The sequence below is a fragment of the Phasianus colchicus genome, chromosome 3 (assembly GCF_987193195.1).
Source record: "Phasianus colchicus chromosome 3, bPhaCol1.hap1.1, whole genome shotgun sequence".
Taxonomy (NCBI): domain Eukaryota; kingdom Metazoa; phylum Chordata; class Aves; order Galliformes; family Phasianidae; genus Phasianus; species Phasianus colchicus.
Window position 1 is genome coordinate 74,906,674 of NC_143438.1, and position 22,015 is coordinate 74,928,688.

The 22,015-nt window shown below is 46.6% G+C and overlaps 1 protein-coding gene across 2 annotated transcripts; it reads right to left on the reverse strand.

The window, feature by feature from the left end:
- Positions 1-1,638: 1,638 nt before the first annotated feature.
- LOC149918685 (uncharacterized) lies at positions 1,639-15,805 on the reverse strand. 2 transcript variants are annotated; one of them, XM_090138358.1, is made up of 2 exons: positions 15,345-15,805; positions 1,639-2,927 (listed from the first exon to the last, which is right to left on the reverse strand). In XM_090138358.1, exon 2 carries the CDS (start codon positions 2,842-2,844, stop codon positions 1,864-1,866), a length of 981 nt encoding a protein of 326 aa, XP_089994484.1. In that variant the 5' UTR covers positions 2,845-2,927; positions 15,345-15,805; the 3' UTR covers positions 1,639-1,863. The 2 variants fall into 2 exon arrangements, with proteins under 2 accessions (XP_089994484.1, XP_089994483.1); XM_090138357.1 differs by lacking the exon at positions 15,345-15,805 and adding an exon at positions 3,108-4,202.
- Between the last annotated feature and the right edge of the window lie 6,210 nt (positions 15,806-22,015).

A 22,015-nucleotide genomic window follows, 5' to 3' on the forward strand; every position in this document is an offset into this window, starting at 1 on the left:
GTAAGCAGTTGATGTGCTCCTCTGTCTCGTTCTTCCTCCCCGACTCTGGCTCAGGGTGTGCGGATATCCATGGTCAGGGTGACAAAGGGCATCTGTTTTATCAAGCCCTGAGTCTCAGTTATGACTGTATCGCATGCTGATTGATAAGAATTTGACCCAATCTGCAGAGGGTCTGCCCAGGTGACTGAGAGCCTGCGTAAATCAGAATTCCAGAAATCCTGCACGGCTGTAAGCTGTGCTGAGTACTAGAAATTTGCAGCTCAGGTACGAAAGTGCTGTGCCTCCCAAAAACAACAAAACAGCAAATCGGGCTACAGAGATTGAAGTTTCTCAGGTGGGGGAATTATCTCAAGCTTAGTGGGTACGATACCTCTAGGAAGAAGTGCAAAATAGAGATAGACTCAGGACTAAGAAGTGGACTTGAACATGGGTGGTACTGCACAGTTTGTCCATGAGTGTGTGTTGTGGGTGTACGACTTTTGTTACTGGTATTGCACATCATGTAGAACACCGGGAGTTAAAGAGTTAATGCTCCAGTTCCAAGGGTTGTCAATATTTCTGGGTGTATACCTGTCCCAGAAGGGAAGAAGAACTACATCCCCCAGAGGACTCTGTGTTAGCCCTTTCTGTTCAGAGGGAAGGATAAAACTGTTTGCAGATCACGAGAACGCCGCTGTTCCTTTTCTGCTCGTCCTAGCAGCGTGTGTGCTCCCTAGTCATCATTCAGCATTAGAGTAAGGCCTTCAGTTTTTGGACACCTTGACTGTACTCTCCATCATTTCGCTCAGTATCTGTATTAATAAGATTTTGCGGAAGCCTTCCCCAAAGCCAGAGAATACTGAGTGGCGGGGAATGTGGAGGGACCCAGGAGAGACTTTAGAAAGATGGGCATCTCCGGTGTCATGGGACTTTACTCCTGAACATCCGCAAGAACCTGAGAGCCTAGACAGATATTTGAGACTGGGATGTTGCGGCTCAGGCAGATCTGAGGAGGCACAAATTCTTGGGGGCCTGGCTTATGCTTATCGGGCCTTATTCAGTACTATCCCAGAGAGGGAGAGTCTCTGAGACAGCGTGAGAGAGTTTCCAAGCCCAAAGAGAGCATCTCTGAGCCAAGAAGAGGAATCTTCAGGTCCAGAAAGAGAGTCAAAAACCTAGTCAAGAAACAGAGTCTTCAAGCTGAAAGAGAGAGTCTCCAGGACAGAGTATGAATTGAGCGACAGTCTCCAAGCCGAGAGGAGAGATGTCTCCTCACAACCTGCATCATCCAGTATCTCAGCTGTTAAAAGAAGACATCCTCCTGCTTGAGCAAGTGACAACTGTATGACTATGTCTCATCTTGCCTTGTGGAATTACCTACATGAGCATGGAGAAGATATGAAGAAGTGGCATAAAAAACCCACTCCGCACTCTCATTCCCTTTTTGCTCCCTTTCCCCTTTACTCCCCCTTTTAGGGCCAGTGGGCCCGTGGGCCTGCTGTCCCCCTGTCACAGACACAGATCTAGAGGTAGGACCGTGGCAGTGTGAAACACGTGCTGCAGTTAAGCAAGCCGCGTGAACTGAGAACTAACGAGCGTTCTGCCTGAGTGCATAGATAGGCTTTCATTGAAAGTACTGCTGCCTGCCGGTCCCTTGGCTGCCTTCACCCGCCGCTCAGAGGATCCCGCTCACACTGGCTCTGCAGCTCACACCCCGCACAGGGCCCAGGAGAAGGGTTTAACTGGGTGTAGAGCACTGAGAGCACTGGCTCTCGTACGGCACAGCGTGTGTGTAGGGCGTGTGCGTGAAGGGCGAACCGTCTCAAAAGATGGATGCTAGGAACAACACGTGCTTCTATGTTCTTATCTTTTATTTAAGCCCCGCTAGAGGCGCCGGGGTGGCCGCCTCTTGCAGGGCAGAGGAGCGCGCTGGGCACTGCTGGCCCTCCTCTTTGTGGGGCGCAGGGACCTCCGAGCCGAGCGCTTCCTGCCCCGGCCGCGAGCGGAGGAGCCGTGGCTGCGGCCCTGCTCAGCAGGACCGGCTGCCTCGGGACCCGGCTCGCCAGGACCCCCTTCGAGGGCCCCGCTGGACGTGCCGGGCAGCTCCTCCGCATGGGGACCCACAGAGCAGCTGCATGGTGTGGCGCTGGGGGCGACGGTCTCCTGCGGGGAGGCGGCGGGACCGGACGGGGCCGCGGGGCCGTCCTCCTGCTCCTGGGTGCCGCTGGGGTCTTCGAGGCCCAGCAGCCTCCGGGCCTCCTGGCTGCACCGGCTCTCGATGGTTCCAACGAGAGCGTCGACGAGCGGTGCGGTGATGGGCCCCAGGGCGTGCTGTGCGCACTGCACTAGGATGTCCCTGTCGGGCCCCACCTGGCACAGGAACGCCAGGACCATGCTCTTCAGCCAGTTGATTTTCCACCAGCGCGGCTCCCCGTTGCGGCGGAGTTCCTGCTCCAGCCAGGGCAGCACCGGGTCGAGGATGTCACGTCTCTCCCGGAAAAGTGCCGCCCAGACCTCTGGCAGGAGGCCGCCCACTCTCTCCGGCTCTGCGGCCATCGGCTCAGGGGACGGTGGCGCAGAGGGTGGAGCGGATGCCGCAGTGCCGCTGGGGCCGGTGGTGGTGCCGAAGCTGACGGGCACAGGCACTGCGGGCGGGGAGACGATGCACTCGACATACTCGTTGTCTCCCCGCACAGAGACCCGGATGGTCTTCATGGCCGTTCTGCACAGCGGGCAGCTGTCTCTCAGCCTTGCCCAGCGCTGGATGCAGCCGAGGCAGAACATGTGATTGCAAGGACTCGCGTAGGCGACGTCCTGTCGCACATCACGGCAGATGGAGCATGTCCATGCCTCTTCCGCGGCCATGGTCTTCTCACTGCAGCTGGCTGGGAGAACCGGGGATGACAGATTGCTCTCCTTCACCGGAGCTGCAGCGGTGGTATCTCGCTCTGCAAGATGGAGAGAAGTCACGGTCGCTCGCTGTCCCGGGGTGTGAAAGCCCTCAGCAGGCCCTCAGCAGGAAGCCCTCCCAAGCCCACGACTGGGCCGTCTTGTGCCCCCCGCTGGCACAGGGCCAGGCTCCCCACGGCACGTCCCCTGAGGGACCCAGGTGTCCCTGCACCACTCACCTCCGCTGCTGCGGATGCGCTCCGTAGGGCCCCAGCTGCCTGCTCTAGGCAGGGCCAGGGAAACAGAAGCGATACTGTGGGATCGGGCACTGAGATGCTGCAAGCAGCCCCAGGCACGACCCAACACAGCACAGCCAAATCCTCGCTCGACTGACAAGCCTCGCAGAACTGCTCAGCAGGGTCCAGGAACGAGCCAGACTGAGGCAGGCTCTGCCCGCACCCCACTATGAGCAGTGAGGGCTAAGCAGTCACAATCCGCCATGCGGTGATGTCACAGCCTGTTGCTCAGGGACATCACCATGGGCTGCCCGTGCCCACCTCCCCCACCCCACCCCTGTTTCAGATGTTGCCTTCTTTTCCTTTTCCTATTTTGCTGTACCTTCCCCTTCATTCCTGCCCACCTTTTATGCTCTACGTTTGACGTGAATGCACCGGCCTTTCTTTTTCTCTGATTAAAACTACTCTCATTTATGTATTAACACAACTCTGACTGTGTATATATTTCCTCTTTTCTTCACTAGAAAACTGTCGATTTCTCTCTTATGTGTTATGTAGAAATCTGGTTTGGCATTCTCCTCTTCTTGCTTCAGGAATGCCCAGTTGATCTTTCCCTCGTTCCTCTTCTGTCAGCATTTTCCTGGTGCTTTTTGGGAGTCTCTTCCATTATCAGTTTAGAGGGAAATTAAAACTGTTTGCCTATCACAAGTTGTGTCTTTTCTTTTTCTGCTCATCCAGGTAACATGCTCTTAATGTATCCCAAAGCTCTGATGAGAAGCATCTTTAGCCCAAATATCTTGTTTTTAGTGCAGCATCCATCATTTGATCACATAAACCTCTACTTTGTTTGCATTTTCTGCTTAATAATGTAGAGTACTTCTTCATCTCTTTTGATTCCTTAAAGCCTCAGCTTTTCCAATTGAAGTTCTGATACAGATCTTCCTGTTGCCATGAAGGCTGAATTGCCCCAGACAAAACACTGCCTGACTGATATGTGGATGTTTTCAAATAAATCTCTCAACAACAGTTTAAAGTGTTTGTTTCTGATTTGGTAGCATTTATCTTTAATAACAATTTGATTGCTGTGTAACTAAAGAAATATTCTACTGAAGACCACAGACACATAAAGCCTCCACAAAATATCTATTCAGCATGACACTGGCAGATGTAATAAATCTCATTTAAGTGCTTCAGGGTTCTATGATGCTTTAAATGGCCGGGAGCTAGCCACCAGTTGTTATTGCACTCATTTATGTCTCTACTCTCCTTAAAAAGACAGAAACCTATAGATATCATCTGACATGAAATCTGAGCTTTTCCTGCTCTTCTCATGTGCATCAGAGTATGTTTTTTGTAAGCGTCATTTTTTGGTCTGTGAGATTTAATTTTTCCAGCTGCAAATTGTCACTGTCACCCACAGATTGGGTGTCCCAGTCAGACAAGCATCTAAATCCTGCCCACAATTTGTCAACTGCATTTTATTAAAAAATGGTTCTCAAGCATCAGTCCCCAGGCATGTTTTGTTTAGCATTTTAAGCTGCATATTTTGTTCTGAGATGACAGGTATCATTCCTTCACCTAGTCAGCAACCAGTTCTCCAGTTATGTGCTTTTGATTTCTCTTCATAGAGGAGTGATCAGTCTGTAAGATGAAAGTGGAAAGCATTCACTATGAGCAGCTGAAAAGACAAAAAAAAACCAAAGGTAACCTGCCCCTTTGCTTGCTCTTAGCATCATGCTGCAGGTTGAGCGCTTTTTATGCTGCAAATAAGCAAATGTTCCCATTCTCTACTTTGTTTCTTCGTGAGCCCAGGGCGTTCTCTTTGCTCAGATGCAAAAATCTGGGGGGAAAATAACTGGGTTGGAAATTGGGTTTGTACACCCAGGGCACGGATAGAGGCAGATGGGGCTGTGCCTGCTGATGCCCTGCTGGTGCTGCTGGTGCAGAGGAGCAGGGGGGGCCCTGCTGCCCTGGCGGGGTTGCAGCATCTGGGCTCATCTTTAAGCTCTGCTTTGTACTGCTTGGGTCTTTTTCATCATTCTCTGAATGCGGTGGAGATTGAAACCTTTTCCAGCCCTGGGCAAGCAACTCTAATAGCACTGCTGGGCTGAGAATGGTGTCCTGAGACCCAAAATGAAACAATCTAGAAAATGATTAAAAGAGAAGGTTGCTATGATCGCTTCAATTCCAGTGTCAGAGCTGCATGACACTCTGTTAGTCCAGGAATGGTATAGCCAATACACAAGAGCAAAATTGCATTTGAAAGTGCTTTCAGTTGTGGTGATAAGCTCTGCTATTGAATTGTGGTCAAGTAATTTAAGAGCTCCTTTTTAAACAGTTTTTAAACTACTTTTTTTTATTTGATAATAGCTTTTGGACACAAAGCACAGGATCATGGTGATGTGAAGAGCAGGCAAGAGGGAGCACTGGGAAGTGCGTGTTATGCTGGTGCTCAGCTCCAACGGCCAGGTCAGCATCAGTAAAAAGGGAAGGGCCATATTGGGAAATCCCAGGATGTCTCTGAAAAGAGCGAATTGATCTAAAAATGTATCCGTGCTAGCAAGTTACTATATGGAAGCAGGAACCAGTTAGAGAGGCATAAGCAACTCAATCAAAATATTAATAATTTGAATTAATATAACCTAATCCTCTTTCCCCCTAAATATAGCCTTCAGTGCTTCAACATCATGGTGTCCTCTGACACCACCGTGTCATCGCCATTTTCTAGTGGTGAGCAGGTGGGTTCACACCTTGGTGAACATCTTCCAAAACCCAAGTTTTCCAGGGAGCAGTGACTCAGATCAGCATCTGACCTTTTGTTTTCTCTTTCAAACAGCACTACACATGAATGCTGCTCACTGACACATAGCAGGAAGGCACTGATGGAGAGCTGCCACCTCTTGGATCTGGGACACAGGAGCTGCTCAAAGAAAACCCTCTCACGGTTGCTCAGATGTGCAGCCCACCTGAACATCCCTGTTACATTTTCTACATGAATGAACAACTCCTTCTGCTGAAATTTTCCAGACCTTCTCAGCCTCCAGCAGACATCTGGTCTGCCAAATTTTGGCCAAGCACTTAAGAACAGGCAAAGTCAAATGAAACAGAAGCTGAGTTGCTGTAATGGGAAGAGTTTGGCAGCTTCAGGACCACACAGCAGAGCCAGACATGCCACTCTCAGGTTTAGGACATAAGCACACAGGTCAAGGAGACGTTTAGGTATGTTTCTAAACAGCCATTGATATTCCTGGTGTGTAACGCTGTCAATTTTGCCTTAGGACTGGGGTAGGTTACTCTTGTTTTGCAGTGTACATGAAGTTGGATCTACAAGTGGGAATGCAATTAGAAGACATTAACACGCTTGCTTTTTGGTAAGGCTTTTTGTCTTATTAATGTTTCAGAACATAAACCCCAAATTTTTGTCCCTGGCTCACTACTCTATCCATTGAACACATGGATAGATGCATTTAACTTCATCACTTTTTCCCCAGGAGGTTGAGCATCTAACAACCCAAAGAGGAACAACAAACCCCACGTGGGGCCAGCACAGGGAGGGGACTGCAGAGAGATGCTGACCCATGGAGAAGGAGCTTGGAATACACTCCACAGCCAAGTGCCAAGCCTCAGTCGTGCTGGGATTTGGGCAGTCTGGGTCCTGCCCTTAGCACTCAACATGTTAAGTACTCGAACTTCCAGGCTGCTCTGGGGCCTTCCCTGGTGGACAGAGCAGCACAAGTCCTCGTTTGATCCAGGCAGGCACCAGCTCTGCAGCACACACAGGTTTAGGTCAGATGCAAGGCTTGACTGATTCTATTGACGCTCACCGGAGGCCGGAGCAAACACTGCTAAGTCTGGTTAAACACCAGCTTTCTGCCATTCCACCCTGCAGCCCCACTGCACCAAGGCAGGAGGGAACCCCAGCCAAGCACCCACCTTGGCGGAAGACAGCCACAGAGTGTGCTCAGGGCTCCCAGCCCCGCAGCAGGCTCTGAGCCCCAAAGCCCCCCACCCTTCCCCAGGCACTACGCTGCAATGGAGCTCCTTCAAAGCCCATAAGTTGCCAGATGCTTCACAGGCTCCAGAGTAGGAAAGCACAGCTTCTCTACAAATGAGCGCTGTAAGGAAGAAAAATATGTTGCGAGGTCATCTGGGTCTTGCAAACTCAACTCTGCATTCCTAAAATATTTTCAGTGTTAATAACCCTTTGGAGTACTATTGAATTTAACTCCTTGTAGCAAACACTTGCCAACTCTCATCTTGGGGTTTCAAACTTTTTAAGCCTCATCCTTTGGAATCAGGTTACTACCAAAAAAATCCAACACCAAAAAGTCAAGAATTCTCTTAGCAGATGGCTTCATGAGAGAAAATGTAAACAAACTCTGCAATCTGATATGAAGCAATGCTAGGGTCCAGACACTGCCAGTGCTTCCCTCCCTAAGTAAAATGTAGTGGGCTGATATTATCTGCAAAGGAAGTCAAATGAGCTGATACAAATTAAAGCTTTTTAAAGAAACAGGAAGCCTGGCATCATATCTACACTTACATCCCAGATTAAGCCCAGCCTTTTAACCATTTACTATCCTGGCAGTAAATGACGAGAGAATTATAAGTTGCTGTATAAATAATTAAACAAAGGACAGCAATTCTAAGATAGTGAAATAATGGTCTAATGATCAAGAGCATCCAGATATCAAAACCAAACACAGCTTCTCCACTGTCTCATTGCAGTCCAGTCCTGAGATTTTCTGTACGTTGTATACATATTCTGGAGAGCATGAACCATGTCTGCCAGCCAATTAAGAAGAAAGTTTGGCTCAGACAATAGAGCATAAGGCTGGACATGAGAGAGAGAAACATCGCTCCCAAAACGTTTGTGTGATCTGGAATAAAATGCACTTATTTCCTCATCTCTCCAGCCTTGCTGCTTTCAGCTTGCAGGGAACAGCTGCGGGCACAGTACAGCAGCCAGCATGGTTCAGATTTTATGACCATTGCTTGCTATTTATGAAAATAGTTACAAAATAGCAACTGAATCAATTATTCAGATCAAAACTCTATCCTGCAATACTCTGAACACCTTGAGTTCATATTGACAGGAAGTGAGAGTGCTTAGCACTCTGCATCACTGCATCCTGGCAGAAGGAGACACAATAACACGTTGCACAGCACAGCCATCTGGCATCTCATGGGCTTTGAAGGAGCTCCATTGCAGTGTAGTGCCTGGGGATGGGTGGGGGGCTTTGGGGCTCAGAGCCTGCTGCGGGGCTGGGAGCCCTGAGCACACTCTGTGGCTGTGCTCCGCCAAGGTGGGTGCTTGGCTGGGGTTCCAGAGACACTGACCTCTTGTTACACACTCACACATTCCCTGGGGCCTGGGGCACTGTGGCCCAGAGGAAAGCCTTGTTCTCCATCTTGCATTGATACAGGCTGTGCACACCTCCTTGCACAGGGGGATAGTATTGTGTCTCTATGGTTCTGTGATCCATGCTAGCAGGGAGACTTGGCTTCATCCCCTGTCAATGGCTATCGAGAGGTGACTTCTGAACTCTCCCTGCCAGGGATACTGTGCAGCCCCAGTGGGACTTGCCACCCCTGAGCAAGAATCCCTGGCCCTGCACAACTACTCACAATAAAAAAAAAAACACCAGAGAAAAGCCTTCATCAAGCATTAAGCTCTTCCTCTACAAAAAGAGAAGCACCTTCCTCAACCCTCTGGCCAGGACTGTGCCAAGGCTGTGTCACCTGCTATTTATCATTGCATGCACTGAGAAGGGAGTACGTGGACATGAAACAGCACAATGACCTAGATGAAAAACGGCGTAGTGAAATGCAAGCTTTAGTCCATGGCAGGACAGCTCTGCAGAGAAATTTGCTGAATGGGGTCAGCACGTGCCTTACGGGAGCAGAATGGTGGGCAGCCACCTCCCTGCTGGGCAAGATGATGAGAGAAGCATCGGTCAAATCTGGAGAGGAGGAGGTCTATTTGAATGTTTTTGTTTCCTGTATATTTGCACGGTCCATGTCTGCTGAAATTACATTCAGTAATTTCCCACCTCTGCTTGCTCCAAATGTGGTCAAGATTGCCTGCTGTCCAACCTTAGGACCCCCACCTGGGATCCGCAGGGAACATCAGGGCAGCCTGTGCTGGCCTCAGAGGAGGTGCCGTACCCTTCAAGCTGGCTGGGAGTTACACAGGCCTTCCTCAAGGAGTGTCCCCAGCATAGTCGAAGGGGCTCAGCTTCTTCTGGAGGTGATAGTCAGGCTGTTCCTAGGAAAGGGACAGGAGCAGGAGGCCTCTCATTTCAGTCACTAGCAGTGACTTTGATGTTATATACAATTTTGTTTTCTGCCCCTAGTAATCACTCTTGACAAGTTAAATATCATTATTATGGCTGCTCAGTTCAAGGTCTGTAGGTTGGTAGTCACTACAGTGCAAAATGATCTGGAGTACTTCAGTGAGCAGCACTTCCAGGACAGCTAAGCAGACGGGAGTCAGCATATCAGCAGCAGACGTCTGCAGCCTTTTCACACTTGCCAGGCATGCTTTATTTCGGTAAACAAAACAGCTTCCCCACCAAACAAACAAACCAGACCACAGTGATGCTCCTTCAGCCATTCAAACTTTCTTCTTTTTCTCCTCTGCTCACAGAAATACGTTCAAACCAAACTGCTAGTTCTGACAAAACACAGACGTTTCCTTCCTCCCTCATCTCCTGGTGAGGGTAGGGCGCTTGGTACCTGTAGCCATGCTGTGAGTTGTCCCTCTGCCTTTTCCCCACCGGTCACCACACTGGACATACCACTCCTCCTGGATCTCCCCAGCTGTAGAGATTGGAAAGCCACATAAAGGATATGCATATTATCCAGCAAGCCTGGCGCTCATCTCATATTGATATCTGAATATTGCTCACAAGCTTCTCGAGACCAGTTGTCCATACACAGTCCCAGTCCATGTGAAAGAATCTGTAAACATCTATGGGCCAGGATACTACAGACTTGTGTTCTGCACCACTCTCATTCCCCCTTTCCTCTCACATCCCATTTTAGCAAAACCAGTGCAACTGTGTGCAACACAATTGAATACAAGAGAATTTCAGATCTTTCAGACTATTTAAAAACAGTTGCATAGGTTTCATAATGTCATCTGTATCCACATTTACTCAAACTGGAAGAATCTGTGCATCAGACAAACCCTTCATTTCAAATGCTATTTGAAAGATGAGCAAGAAAAGCTTTTTTGGATCTGCAAAGACTATCTTGCACCATCCCTATAAATGTATTAGAATTCAGTGCACATCACTGAGCTAAGAAAATAATATTGCATCTCTATGGCAACCTGCAATGAGCAGCATATTGACCATCTCTGAAGACATTGGGAATTGCATTATTCTTGTGTTACGATGATTTCTACTTTGAGCATGCCTTGTAATTGTATTTCTTTAGGATTAGAAAAAAATAAGAATTGTGCATAACTGACCTTCCAGTCAAATGTTTGATGTGGTAAGCATTCATTTTTCTCTTTTCATGAAAGCATTATAATTCCATTCATACCATCAACATTTCCCTACACAGCACTGAGGAGAACGGAGTCAAAGATGCTATGCACATTCTTGATGGTAGCATAGAAGTAAGGCCAGCTGCTTCTCTCCCCCTTTCATCTTTGATCACTTCTACTATTCACATTTCCTCAACTGTTACAAAGCTGAAATTCCAGATCAGATGTTCAATGACAGGAAGAAGCCATGATTTACAAAAGAAGATGAGTTTGATGTAGAATGAAAAACAAGGGGGACAGTGTAAAGAAAAGGGCTTGCAGAGAGGCAGTGAGGCTCAAAGGTTGGCTGTGAGGAGATGAGGTTGCCTATGAGGAGAAAGAGCAGGCAGAGAGCAAACCCAAGAAAGAGATGTGAACAACAGGGCAATGGAAATTCGTCTTGCAAGTTCGTTAAATGCTTTTCAGCAGTTACACAGCAGGCTCCCAATGAGAGCAGTGTCTACTGATTCAGTAATCAGTGCTGCTGGGGCTCCTTGGCCGGACATGGTGATGTGGTGCTCACCATCTGCTTGCAGAAGTGAAGCCCTGGCAAAGGCGGCACAATTTTCTCCCACTCTTTGCACACATACCTCAATAAAACTGCAAGCTTTAGGAATTGCAGCCATCATGAAACAGCAGCTTTAAACTCTCATTCTTGGTGCATATATTATTCCATTTCTAACTATTTCATGGTTCTCCATTTCTCAGAGACACATCAGCCCAGGAGAGATGGTGCTGGGATAGAAAGACTTTGAGTTGGGCATGTGATATAATTCCTTATCTTTCCTTTTTCTGCACATTCAGTGGCTTTGGGACACATTTAAAATAAGTTATATTACAGAATATTTCCCAACAAAATTAAGAGACAAAGAGCAGAGAATAAAAAGATATTTTTAGTGATGAATTAAAGAAAGAGGTCCTTTTTTTTTTTTTAAAGCTGGAAAATGTTAGAATGCAGTGTAATTACATGTACTCAGATGAGAACCAGTGCAGCCTGTCCACGCCTGGCCAGCAGACAGCAAAGCAAACTTCCCGAGCTGCCTCCTCATATAACAGATGACCTACTTTATGTGCACAATGACTGCAGGTTTGGGCAGACTGCCTCCCCGGAGGAGGAGGAGGAGAAGGACTGCTGGTGCATTAGCAGAGCCTGTCCAGCTGGGACTTGGTTGGTGACTGATGGGAGAAGTAAGGGATGGAGCTGTCAGTTTGGTTCCATGGGAGGTGAGAATGTATTCTGCCTGCAACACTCAGCTCCAACACCCCAGCAGAGGAAAGACTGTTTACTGAGTGAGAAATGAGTAATTCCTGAGCTACTGAAGCAACTGGCTGAGATGGGGTGCAGGGGAAGGGGTGAGCGGTTGGGTATGTGGCAGTGGGTGATGGCTTGGGTGCATGAGCAAGAGGAGGGCAGTGTTCTTAGGGAGAGGAAGGAGAGGGCTGGCTGCTCATGGGGATGGGTCTTTGGAAGGGCTGAGTGTAATTAAGTGTAAGAATATGTGGGAGTAATGCTAGAGGACAACATGCCTGAAAAATGATGCTTTTGCCAGTGTAGGCATGTGGGAAGCTCAAACTCAGCTCCCATGGAAATGAGCAATCCCTGCTGCTTCTGGGTAAATCCAGCTCCAAACAAGAGCTGTACTTGCAGGTCTGTTGTGGCTGAGACCTGGTATGTGACTGTGAGATTTTATCCTCACCGAGCATCAATACAGTCAGAACTTGTGTCCTGTAAGAGAAATAAGGGCCCCCAGAAAACCCAGATCACACGCAGGTGGATGAGATATGCCAGAAGTATAGGAGACTTTATGGGGTATCAGAGAGTCAAACAGAAGAAAGGGAAGACCTGGGAATATACCTTAGAGAGAAAGCAAGGCAAAGCAAGGAAACTCTTCTGCTGAAGAGCTGCCAGCAGCCAAAGGCGGACCTGCAGCCACTGCTTCATTCCTGTTCCCTCTGGGGAAAAAACAGCCCATGTATACGCTCTTTGTATGTAACAAAGTTTTCATCAAACACCCAAATCCATCATTTTAATTGCTGACAGAGAAGAGCCCAAATGAGTGCAAACTTCACTGGCCAAATCGAACAATAAGCTCTTCTCATCCTTAATGCATCTGCACTCCTTTGGGCAATGCAGGGTAAGGCTTTTGCTACTTCTATAACTTAAGCAAAATGCTTGTAATTAACCCCAGAGTTGGACATTTGCAAAAATGAATGATCTCTTTGGGAAGAGCAGCATGGACTCCACAGCTCTGCCACTGCCCAGGGGACTTTTCTTGCAGACCCGGTGCCCTCCAGGATGCTGCATGTCCCACGGAGGTCACCAGCCTTTTTTGTGCATTTTGCACATTGACTTGTCAGAGCAATAAAGTGATATGATGAAAATCATTCCATTTAGTAAGACAACTGAAAGTGGTGAAACAGCTTCCTGTAAGAGTCCAGACCATTAGATGAGCAAAGGACTGAAAATTGAAAGCTTTTTAGTCTAATCCTGTCAGGCTCCATTCAGGTCAGGAGGCCCTGGCACAAGCAGTGCTGAGCTACGTCCTTTCCCACCTGGGTGGCCCAGGAAAACCTCAATTTCTCCAGCCACACTGTGGGTAAAATGTTAATTATCTCACGTATTTTGTGTAAAGCTTCTTGAGCAATGTGATTGCAGCTACTGGAAAAATGCACAGTAATGACTTCCCTACTAATGGCAAAAACATGTTTGAACATTGTCTCTTCGGATGGAAGTGTCATTTCTAGTTCTCAAAAAAAGGAAAAAATGAAATGATGTTGCTGGTAGGGAGCAGAGAGAATGTGCATAGCAATGTATGTGTATGTCATTTGCCAAGCAGGCAGAAAAACCAAAAAAAAATCCGAAAAATATACTCATCAGGAGTGGAAATCATAGAATCACAGAGTGGTTTAGGTTGGAAGGGGCCTTAAAGGTCATTGAGCTCCAACCCCCTGCCATGGGCAGAGTTGCCACCCACCAGCTCCAGCTGCCCAGGGAAAGGCAAGATGTGATGTGTCTGCTTTACCACTTAAATTATTTCACAGTATTCAACCCTGAGTGGCCCAAAGCAAAGATGTTTTAGGTGTGAATTACTCTATATAGCCCAGCAACACTAGGCAGCACCAGAGCTGCTCACCAGAAAGCTCACCACGAGCGGCCGCTTCCTGAGCCCATTAAACACTTGGGCAAAATTTATGGTAGGAAGGATTTTCACATCATTAACAAGCAGAGGAAATGTGTCTGAAACGTCCCCAGAAACCTATCACAGAGAGTGACTTTCACATCCTGACTTACTGAAGGGTGTTCCAACGTGACTGAAGGGATTCCACACTTCTGCCTGTAGGAAAGCAGAGGGTGGCATTTTCAGCCTCACCACAGTTGTAAAAAAAAACACTCAACATGGGTTTTGTGCAGGAGCAGAGTGGCTGCTTGCTATTTATTATCCTGCAAGGAACTGCTGCCTGTTGCCCTGAGCTACAACAAAAGGCCGATGAGAATTAAATTAACATCAAAAGAAGCAGAGCTGAGCCATATAATCCTTCATCATAGAAGCAAAGCAGACATGTAATTGTGTGCTCAAAACAAGTTAGATTTCTGCTCACTCACACAACCCTGCAGTGGCTACATCAGTGGTCTCTGCTCTTGTCCCCAACCCAGAAGTAACTACCACCAGAGATTTCCTATTCAGCCTCTTCCTTGATTCCTTATTTTCAAATGTAAAGAAGCAACACTACCCTTACAGCATCCACCATCATTTGCCACTCATCTTCTCCATGGCTCCTTATCAGTGGGAATAATTAGCTTGAGCACCAAAAGGCCATTGGTGGAACTGAAGGGACAATCCTGTGTCACTTAGCACAGAATAGAAACTCATTTTCTTGCATGAATTCCTGATACAATGCAGACTAACATACAGCATATAGCTTTGCTGCATTTTTCTCCCCAGATAAATAGAAAGAAATATATATATTTTTTTTGTTTTGATCATATTCTAGAATAAATTTCATTGGAGATTTGGAACTTTTTTTTTCTTTTTTTTTTTTAATGAACTCTGTATTCAGCATCTGTGCTTCGTGGATTAAAGAGAAAATTCAATCAGTTTGGTGTAATTGTTTTATTTACACCATTTTAGCCAGAAAATAAATGGCTACAATAATCTTCTTCTGAATAAGAAATTATGCGGTTCACACCAGGAGGGTAATCAGCAGTGAAAAAAGTAATACTGTCCTGACAAAGCTGGAAATTCATGAACGCTTCTGTGATGGGCAAGAAACCAAACACGAAAATTACCTCAAGCTACTCCGCATGAGAAAATAACAATGTTTTATTCATCGTCCCCTTTGTTTTTCCCTTCAAACACGATCTGCCCAGGTGATTAACTCACTCCAAAAACCCAATATAGAAGGAGCAGGCTCTTCCCTGTGGCTCCAGCAGAGCCCAGAATCCTCAGAGTTGTTGCCCCTCAGGGTTTGAAATCATTGTAGTGGACCCAAATGTCAGCTGTATCTCCTATGGATGTAGTTCGATGCGAGATGGGTTTGGTTGGACACCACCTAATGATGCTTCACCCAGTTAAGCATCTCCAGACCAGCACCATGCAGATGTGCCCAGCTGCACTCCTGTCCCCACACCACCCGCATGAGCATGATGAAGTCTCGTACTGATTCCACAAATCAGTCTCACAGCAGACACTAAGCAGGTTACTTACCAGGACCTGTGATCCTTCAAGAGCTTTGCCTGAACCTCTCAGAAAAGCGGCCCTGAAGAGGACGTGTGGCACAGTGCACTCAGCGCTGCATTTGCTGGCATCTCTGTTATCCTCAGATGCTCCAGTTCCACCCATTCTGCACCCCTTCCTGGCAGAAGCCCTTCAGGGTACTCTCTGGCTCTTGCTCAGGGTAACCCTGCCTGTGTGTCTGATCCTGGTGCTTTGCTGTCGCTTCTCTGCCTCGTTGCCCTATTTCTTTCAAGAGCACAACGCCCAGCCCTCCACCCCAACATAACTCAGCAAAGCTGCCTCTGCACCTCACACTTCCTGTGCCTCTTCTAACAGTCACTCAGTGGCTTCCAAATCCTCTGAAGGTGTGCAGGTAGAGCCTTGAGTTTCAACAATATTGATCACATCCATGCTGTGCTGATAGTCTCCAATCACTCATGGTAGAGCTGCAAGGACAGGAGGACATGAGGATTTTGTTCTGGCATGTAATAGCTTTGTATATACCTTTCTCAAAATGCTATTTCATAGAGGCATCAAAGAAACTTCAGCCTAGGCAAGAGGATTGTGTCACTTCAGAACCATTCTCTAGCTGAAATGGTCCAGATCAACAACAGGAAGGATGCTCATGGCAGAAGCCCATGAAAGGTACTCCAAAACCTACAAGGCACTTCACAAAGCTGAAGGTCCTCTTGATGGACCTGCAGCCATCCAGAGCACCACTTACCCAGAAAAAACTGGGGCTGAGTGTCCCTGCAAAAAGACACATTATAGGTCTGAAGCCAGATTGTCATCAGCACAGCTGGCTGCACAAACAGATGTTTGGCGTTAAGATATTCGAGTATTATTTTGGGAGGTTTCTGTGATAGAAACAGTGTTAGCTAACTAGGAATAACCTGTGCATAAACTAAAATAATCCACCAGACATTTGTATATAGCACATTCACTCAGCAGCAGCCTCCTTTACTCAGAATATAGCTCTGCAGGAACAGAGAAGAAACCTGCAACTGTCCACTATCCCCTACAGTGCCAGGAGCACTAAATGTCCTACACTACAGGAGGGTACTTCTTCAAAAGCAGCAATTGTCCAAGTGCCATTGCTGAGGCTCCAATGCAAAATCAGCATCATCTCATGGCAGGGAGGTGGCAACAGTCAGGTCAAGACAGGAGGTGGGTATATACCAGATTCCTGAACACCAATGTTTTCCAGTGTCACTCCCAAGAAGACCGATGGCTTTGCCGTACTTCTAGTTTTCAGAAATCAGCTCTTAAGGAGCAGCAAGAGAAATCAATACAAGACACTCGATGGGACTGAAGCTAGATGATCATCATAGTCCTTTTCAACATAGGACATTCTATGATTCTATGAATATTATGGCCATGGTGCTTTGCTGTTCCTGAGATGGGATGGGTTAAACCCAACACTTCAGTAGCTTTGGACATTTCCTTAGTGCAGCAGAGAACAGTACTGTGGAACAGAGGTGTGCATACGTTGCCAATGCCTCAACAGCTATAAAAAGGTTTCCATCTGCTTTGTTAAAAATAAGCTTGTTTACTCAAAGTGACTTTGAAGCAGAGACAAGGAGTATTGTAAACTGCTCTAGAAAAAGAGTGCCACTATTTATAATAACTCGGGGGGAAATTAAGAGGATGCTAAATGCTAGTGACCACCCCAGAACCTGTGGACAGGGAGGGTAGTGGTGGCTGTGATGTCCCTGCAGTGAGTAGTTAAGGTGCCCACTTTGCCATCACAGCCTGCAGCCTCCATCTTGGCCAGCAGGGTCTGGCTTGTTGAGAGACACATCTCATGTCCTGGGGGAATAAGATACTGGTGGTAAGTAAAAGTAGTGAATTGGCCACTGTCGAAGACTGCAGCCCAAGCACAGTGCAATAAAGTGCTGTCTGTAGGAGTAGCCAAAAAAAAAGCACAGTACTGGGAAGAATGGTGACCAGAAGAGATTGGACCTAGAATTGGTGGTGGAACAGAAGACCTGGGGTAAACTCCCAAGGACCATAAGAACCAGAGAACCACCTCTGTCCAATTAATTTCCCTGTCATGTAATGGGAAAGTAATGTGTGCAGAAAGACCCTCAGAGGCTCTACACAGATCCTAGGCAGGAGGTGACACCACAGCGCATGGTAAAAGGTGCAGGATCACATTTGCCAAGCTAGCAACCTGCCCTTGGAAGTACTTGACAAAGGCTTTGGCTCAGACTCTAGAAGAGCACCTGGAATAAAAATGCTTGCTTCCCCTTGTTCTGAAGTCTTTGCTGCTTCTCTCCTACATTTGCCATGCTATGCATTCAGTCCATTCTATTGCTTGGGCAAAATAAATTTATCAGTAGAGCTGCAAAGAGAAGTTTGCTAATTGAAAGATAAACACTCTCCAGAGAAACCTGCTCCGGGAAAGAGCTGACAAAATAGTAAAAAATAGCAGAATAGGAGTAACACATCAGTGGAAGAAGAAAAACAACAAAACATTACCAGTGTTGTAATAAACGCAGCCATGTCCAAACATTAAATGAACTTTATAACTATTCAGAAGACATAATTATTCATTTATTTGGAAAAATATTCTAAGTACTCTATTCTTATCTGCAGAGAAACAAGTTTGATTCTATCTCAGTGCGTTTATCAGATAAACACAAACCATATCCCACTGTAGATTTACACCACAAAAAAAATGAGCAACTGAATTAATGGCAATTAGAAAAAGTGAGTTTCACTGGAAGATTATGCCTTCTTTCTTCTCTCTTTCCTCTTCAGGCAAGCTTTCAAATAGGAACACCTCGTCTTGGATCCATTTTTTCCCAGAGGCTGATACTCTCGATTTTAATCTTTAAATCTCTTCAGCAGTGTCCTGCACACAGCTCATGAGTTAGCAGACATGCTCATACAGATGAAAGATACTATTAAATATTTTGCTGACTTCACAGTACTTTCTACAGTCAATAGGGCTAAGCACTGAGCGTCACCCTGCCCCATGCTTTCCCCAGCAGCAGACAAGGATGCAGCTGTTCTCCTGCAGTGGTTACAGCTCACAAATAAGGACATCTTTGCAGGTGCAACACTTTCTTTCTGCCACATGTGTGCTATATAGAAGAAGACACAATTTCATGCAAGTCTTCTACCATCACAGCCCTGGCCAAGGACACTGGTTGAAACAGCAGCCAGAGAGAGTTTCAGCACATATTCAAGAGTCACAGAATTTCAGGGGTTCGAAGGGACCTCTAGAGATCATTGAGTCCAACATCTCTGCTACAGCAGTTCCCTGCAGCAGGTCACACAGGAAAACATCCAGATGGGTCTTGAGTATCTCCAGAAAAGGAGACTCCACAGCTTCTGTGGGCAGACTGTTCCAGTACTCTGTGACCCTCACAGTAAAGTTCTTCCACATATTTGTGTGGAACTTTCTGTGTTCCAGTTTTTGGCCAGTGCTCCTTGTCCTATCACTACACACCACTGAAGACAGTCTGGCCTCATCCAGTTGCCTCCTGCTCTTTATATATTTATAAACATTAATCAGAACCCCTCTCAGTCTCCTCTTTGGCAGGTTGAACAGTCCCAGCTCTCTCACTCTTTCCTTTCTGAGGTCTGCCAGTCAGCCAGTTCTCAATCCACTTCATCTGAGAAAGAAGATCTTAAACTACGTATTAAATAACAGATGACAAATATTCAACACACTGCATTTTTCACCAGTCAGCTAAAAAGGAGATGAACAAGAAGAGGGTTCACTGCCAAGTTTTGAGTTCCTAGCACCTGCTGCAGAAACACAAAGACTGCTCGAAAACCATCTGTGAAAAAAAGCCTAACTTGGAGCCAGAAGAGTCCTTTTTACTCACCAGAAAATCTTTGACTGTACCTATAGTTCTCACACTGTGGAAAGAATACCCACTCCTGGGAAAAGAAGCAAATGTGAAATGAAATATAAATCAATTTTGAAAGGGTTGGACAAGGAAATAAGAATGACCTGCTGGGCTGATGACTGATGGCAGCATCTAAACCACACAGAGACCAGCAGATGGAAAACCACTGCATTCAGCAGCACTTACGGTGCACAGAGTAGAAGTCATACAGTATGTGGTTGCTCTCCCTCATTCTTGGCTGCAGAGAGTAATATCAAACAGGAATTTATTACTGTTAAAACAAGGACACTCAATGAAGCTCATAGGGGTTAAAACTGTGATGTTAATTATAGACATATAAACACTTTTGGATGTAGTATCTTTCATTTCTCCTCCTGTCTGCACACATGTGCACATCTACACACAGACTGACATATATGTAGAAGGAGGGCAAGTGGTGCAATCACATAGCATGTAGCTATATATCCAAATATATTTGCATCACTAGCATGTAGCTGCATGTATTACTTGAAATTTAGAAATGAGCTGCGTGACAGAAAGTCAGAAAGTCTACATCCTTGTATTGCAGCCAAGACCACTATTGGGATCCTTGCAAAAACCTCTATTACATCTGAGAACAACTTAGATTGGTTTATACTTCCTGCCTTCCTCCTAAACTGAGGGCTGCTTTATTTATGGCAGCTAATACACTGGTGCCTTTGGGCCAGCCTTGCCCTTTCCCAAGTAGCTGATGTTGACCACACTCCATGTCTTGCCTACAAGCTGCCAGGCTCTACCACATCTCATCCAGCTCCACATCTCATCCCAAATCCTCCAGTAGCACTGCTTTCCTTGGTGCTGACTGGCCTTCAAACAACCCTTGCAGCCTGGTGGTTCAGCGTAATGCAGTGTTTCAGGCACGTGGATTGGGCACACATCTGCCACACACGGTAAGAAAACAGTTCACATTTGGGTTTTGTGCAAAACACTTGTATCCAGGGCAGCTTTCACTATTCACAGTGAAACAGCAGTTTTAAAAGCCAGAAGGGAAAACAATTTAGCCAATATAGCTCAAAGCCTATCAAAGCCTTTTGCACTGCTCAGTCTGCCTGAGCATAAGCTCAGTCCAAAGCCATTCTGAAAAGAAATTCATTAATCACAAGCAGATGGGTTTCTTCCATCCACATGTGGATGGTGAGACAGGCATCGCTCACCTGGCTTCCACCAAGCTCCTCCATGACCCCCAGCAGCAGCTCGTAACGCAGCAGGTGAGAACTGCACTGAACACAGGTAATTTAGTGTGAACATCAGTCCCCAAAATGGGATCTTTCACTTGACGTCCTTTCAACCCTCACACAGCTCATGTCTGGGAACATGGGCCCCTGGTGCTTCAGGCACATCTCCACCTTTCCTTTCCAGCACAAGGGAATTTTCAACATTCTCTTGTTTGTTTTCTCTGTCTCCTAGCTCTTGGAAACAGCTGGAACTTTTAAACTTCACACAGAAGACACAAATCTGAAAGGATTGTTTGGTTGCTTCATTTTTGTTCCCGTAAGGCCATTTCCTTTGCAGACATTCAGGATGAAGCTAAAGCTGTCTTTCTATCACCAAGCAATGCCAACAGCCTTGGAGTCCCACCCACCTGAGCAGCACTGTGCATATGTCAGAGCATATCCCCTGCATATGGAGAACAAAAATAAGTGGCATTTATGTTTCATTATTATACCAGAGGAGGTCCCAATTAGATTTGCCATCTAACTGAAATAAAAATGCCATTTAAAATACTGAGTTAAAAGCATCACCCAGTAGCCATGCTGCAGAGCTATTTGCATGCTGCGGGATGCAGACAACAAAGAGGAGTCTGGCTTTGGGAATACAGCTTAGTTGAAGGGAGTGGTTGTGAGGCTGCTGGCTGGTCTCTACCATAAGCTGCTTTGGTGCTTCTGACAACTACTGCAGACAGTGCTCCTCTTCCGGCCCCACAGCCATTCTGTAAAATCAGTCTGCTGCATCCAGCTGCTGGCTCTGCAGGCTCAGCCTGGCTCCCAGCAAAATCAGAATGTAATAGGCTCTTGTCCTTACAACCAGAAAGCTCTGGAGTGTTGTATGAAGTATCTGGTCATGCTACGCTGCTCAAAAGCACTTTGAGGAGAGAGAAAAAATGAGATAAATGTACAGAGGGCTGCAGACATAGTTCTAGTTTATAAAAAACTACAAACTACAAAATGCCATTCTTTTCTGCTAGGTGCTGCTAACTATAAAAAAAGGAGATGTTACTTCTTCAAGTCTGAGTCTGAAGCGGATAATTCAGGCTTGCAGCTTTCTTCATGCACAGGTCCCAAATGCATCCCAAGGGGTGATCCAACACTGTGCTTTTTCTTCCTCAGCATACTCCTGCAGAAGTTGGCAGGTTGTGGCTGAGACAGATGTACTCTTCCATGGGTATAAAAGTGTCTGCATGGCTGGGCCTAGAGAGTGGTGGTGCAGTTAAATCCAGCTGGTGACTGGTCACTAGTGCTTGTTCCTTGGGGTCAGTATTGGGGCCGGTTCTATTTAATATTTTTATTGATGAATGCCCTGAATTGAGTGCACCCTCAGTAAGTTTGCAAATGACACCAAGTTGGGGAAGAGTGCTGGTTTGACTGGGGGTAGGAAGGCCCTACAGAGGGATCTGTCCAGGCTGGATCACTGGGCTGAGACCAATGGGATGAGGTTCAAAAAAACCAAGTGCTCAATCGTGCACTTTGGTCACAACAGCCCCATGCATTGCTATAGGCAGAGTGCCAGAAAGCTGCATGGAGGAAAAGGATTTGGAAGTAT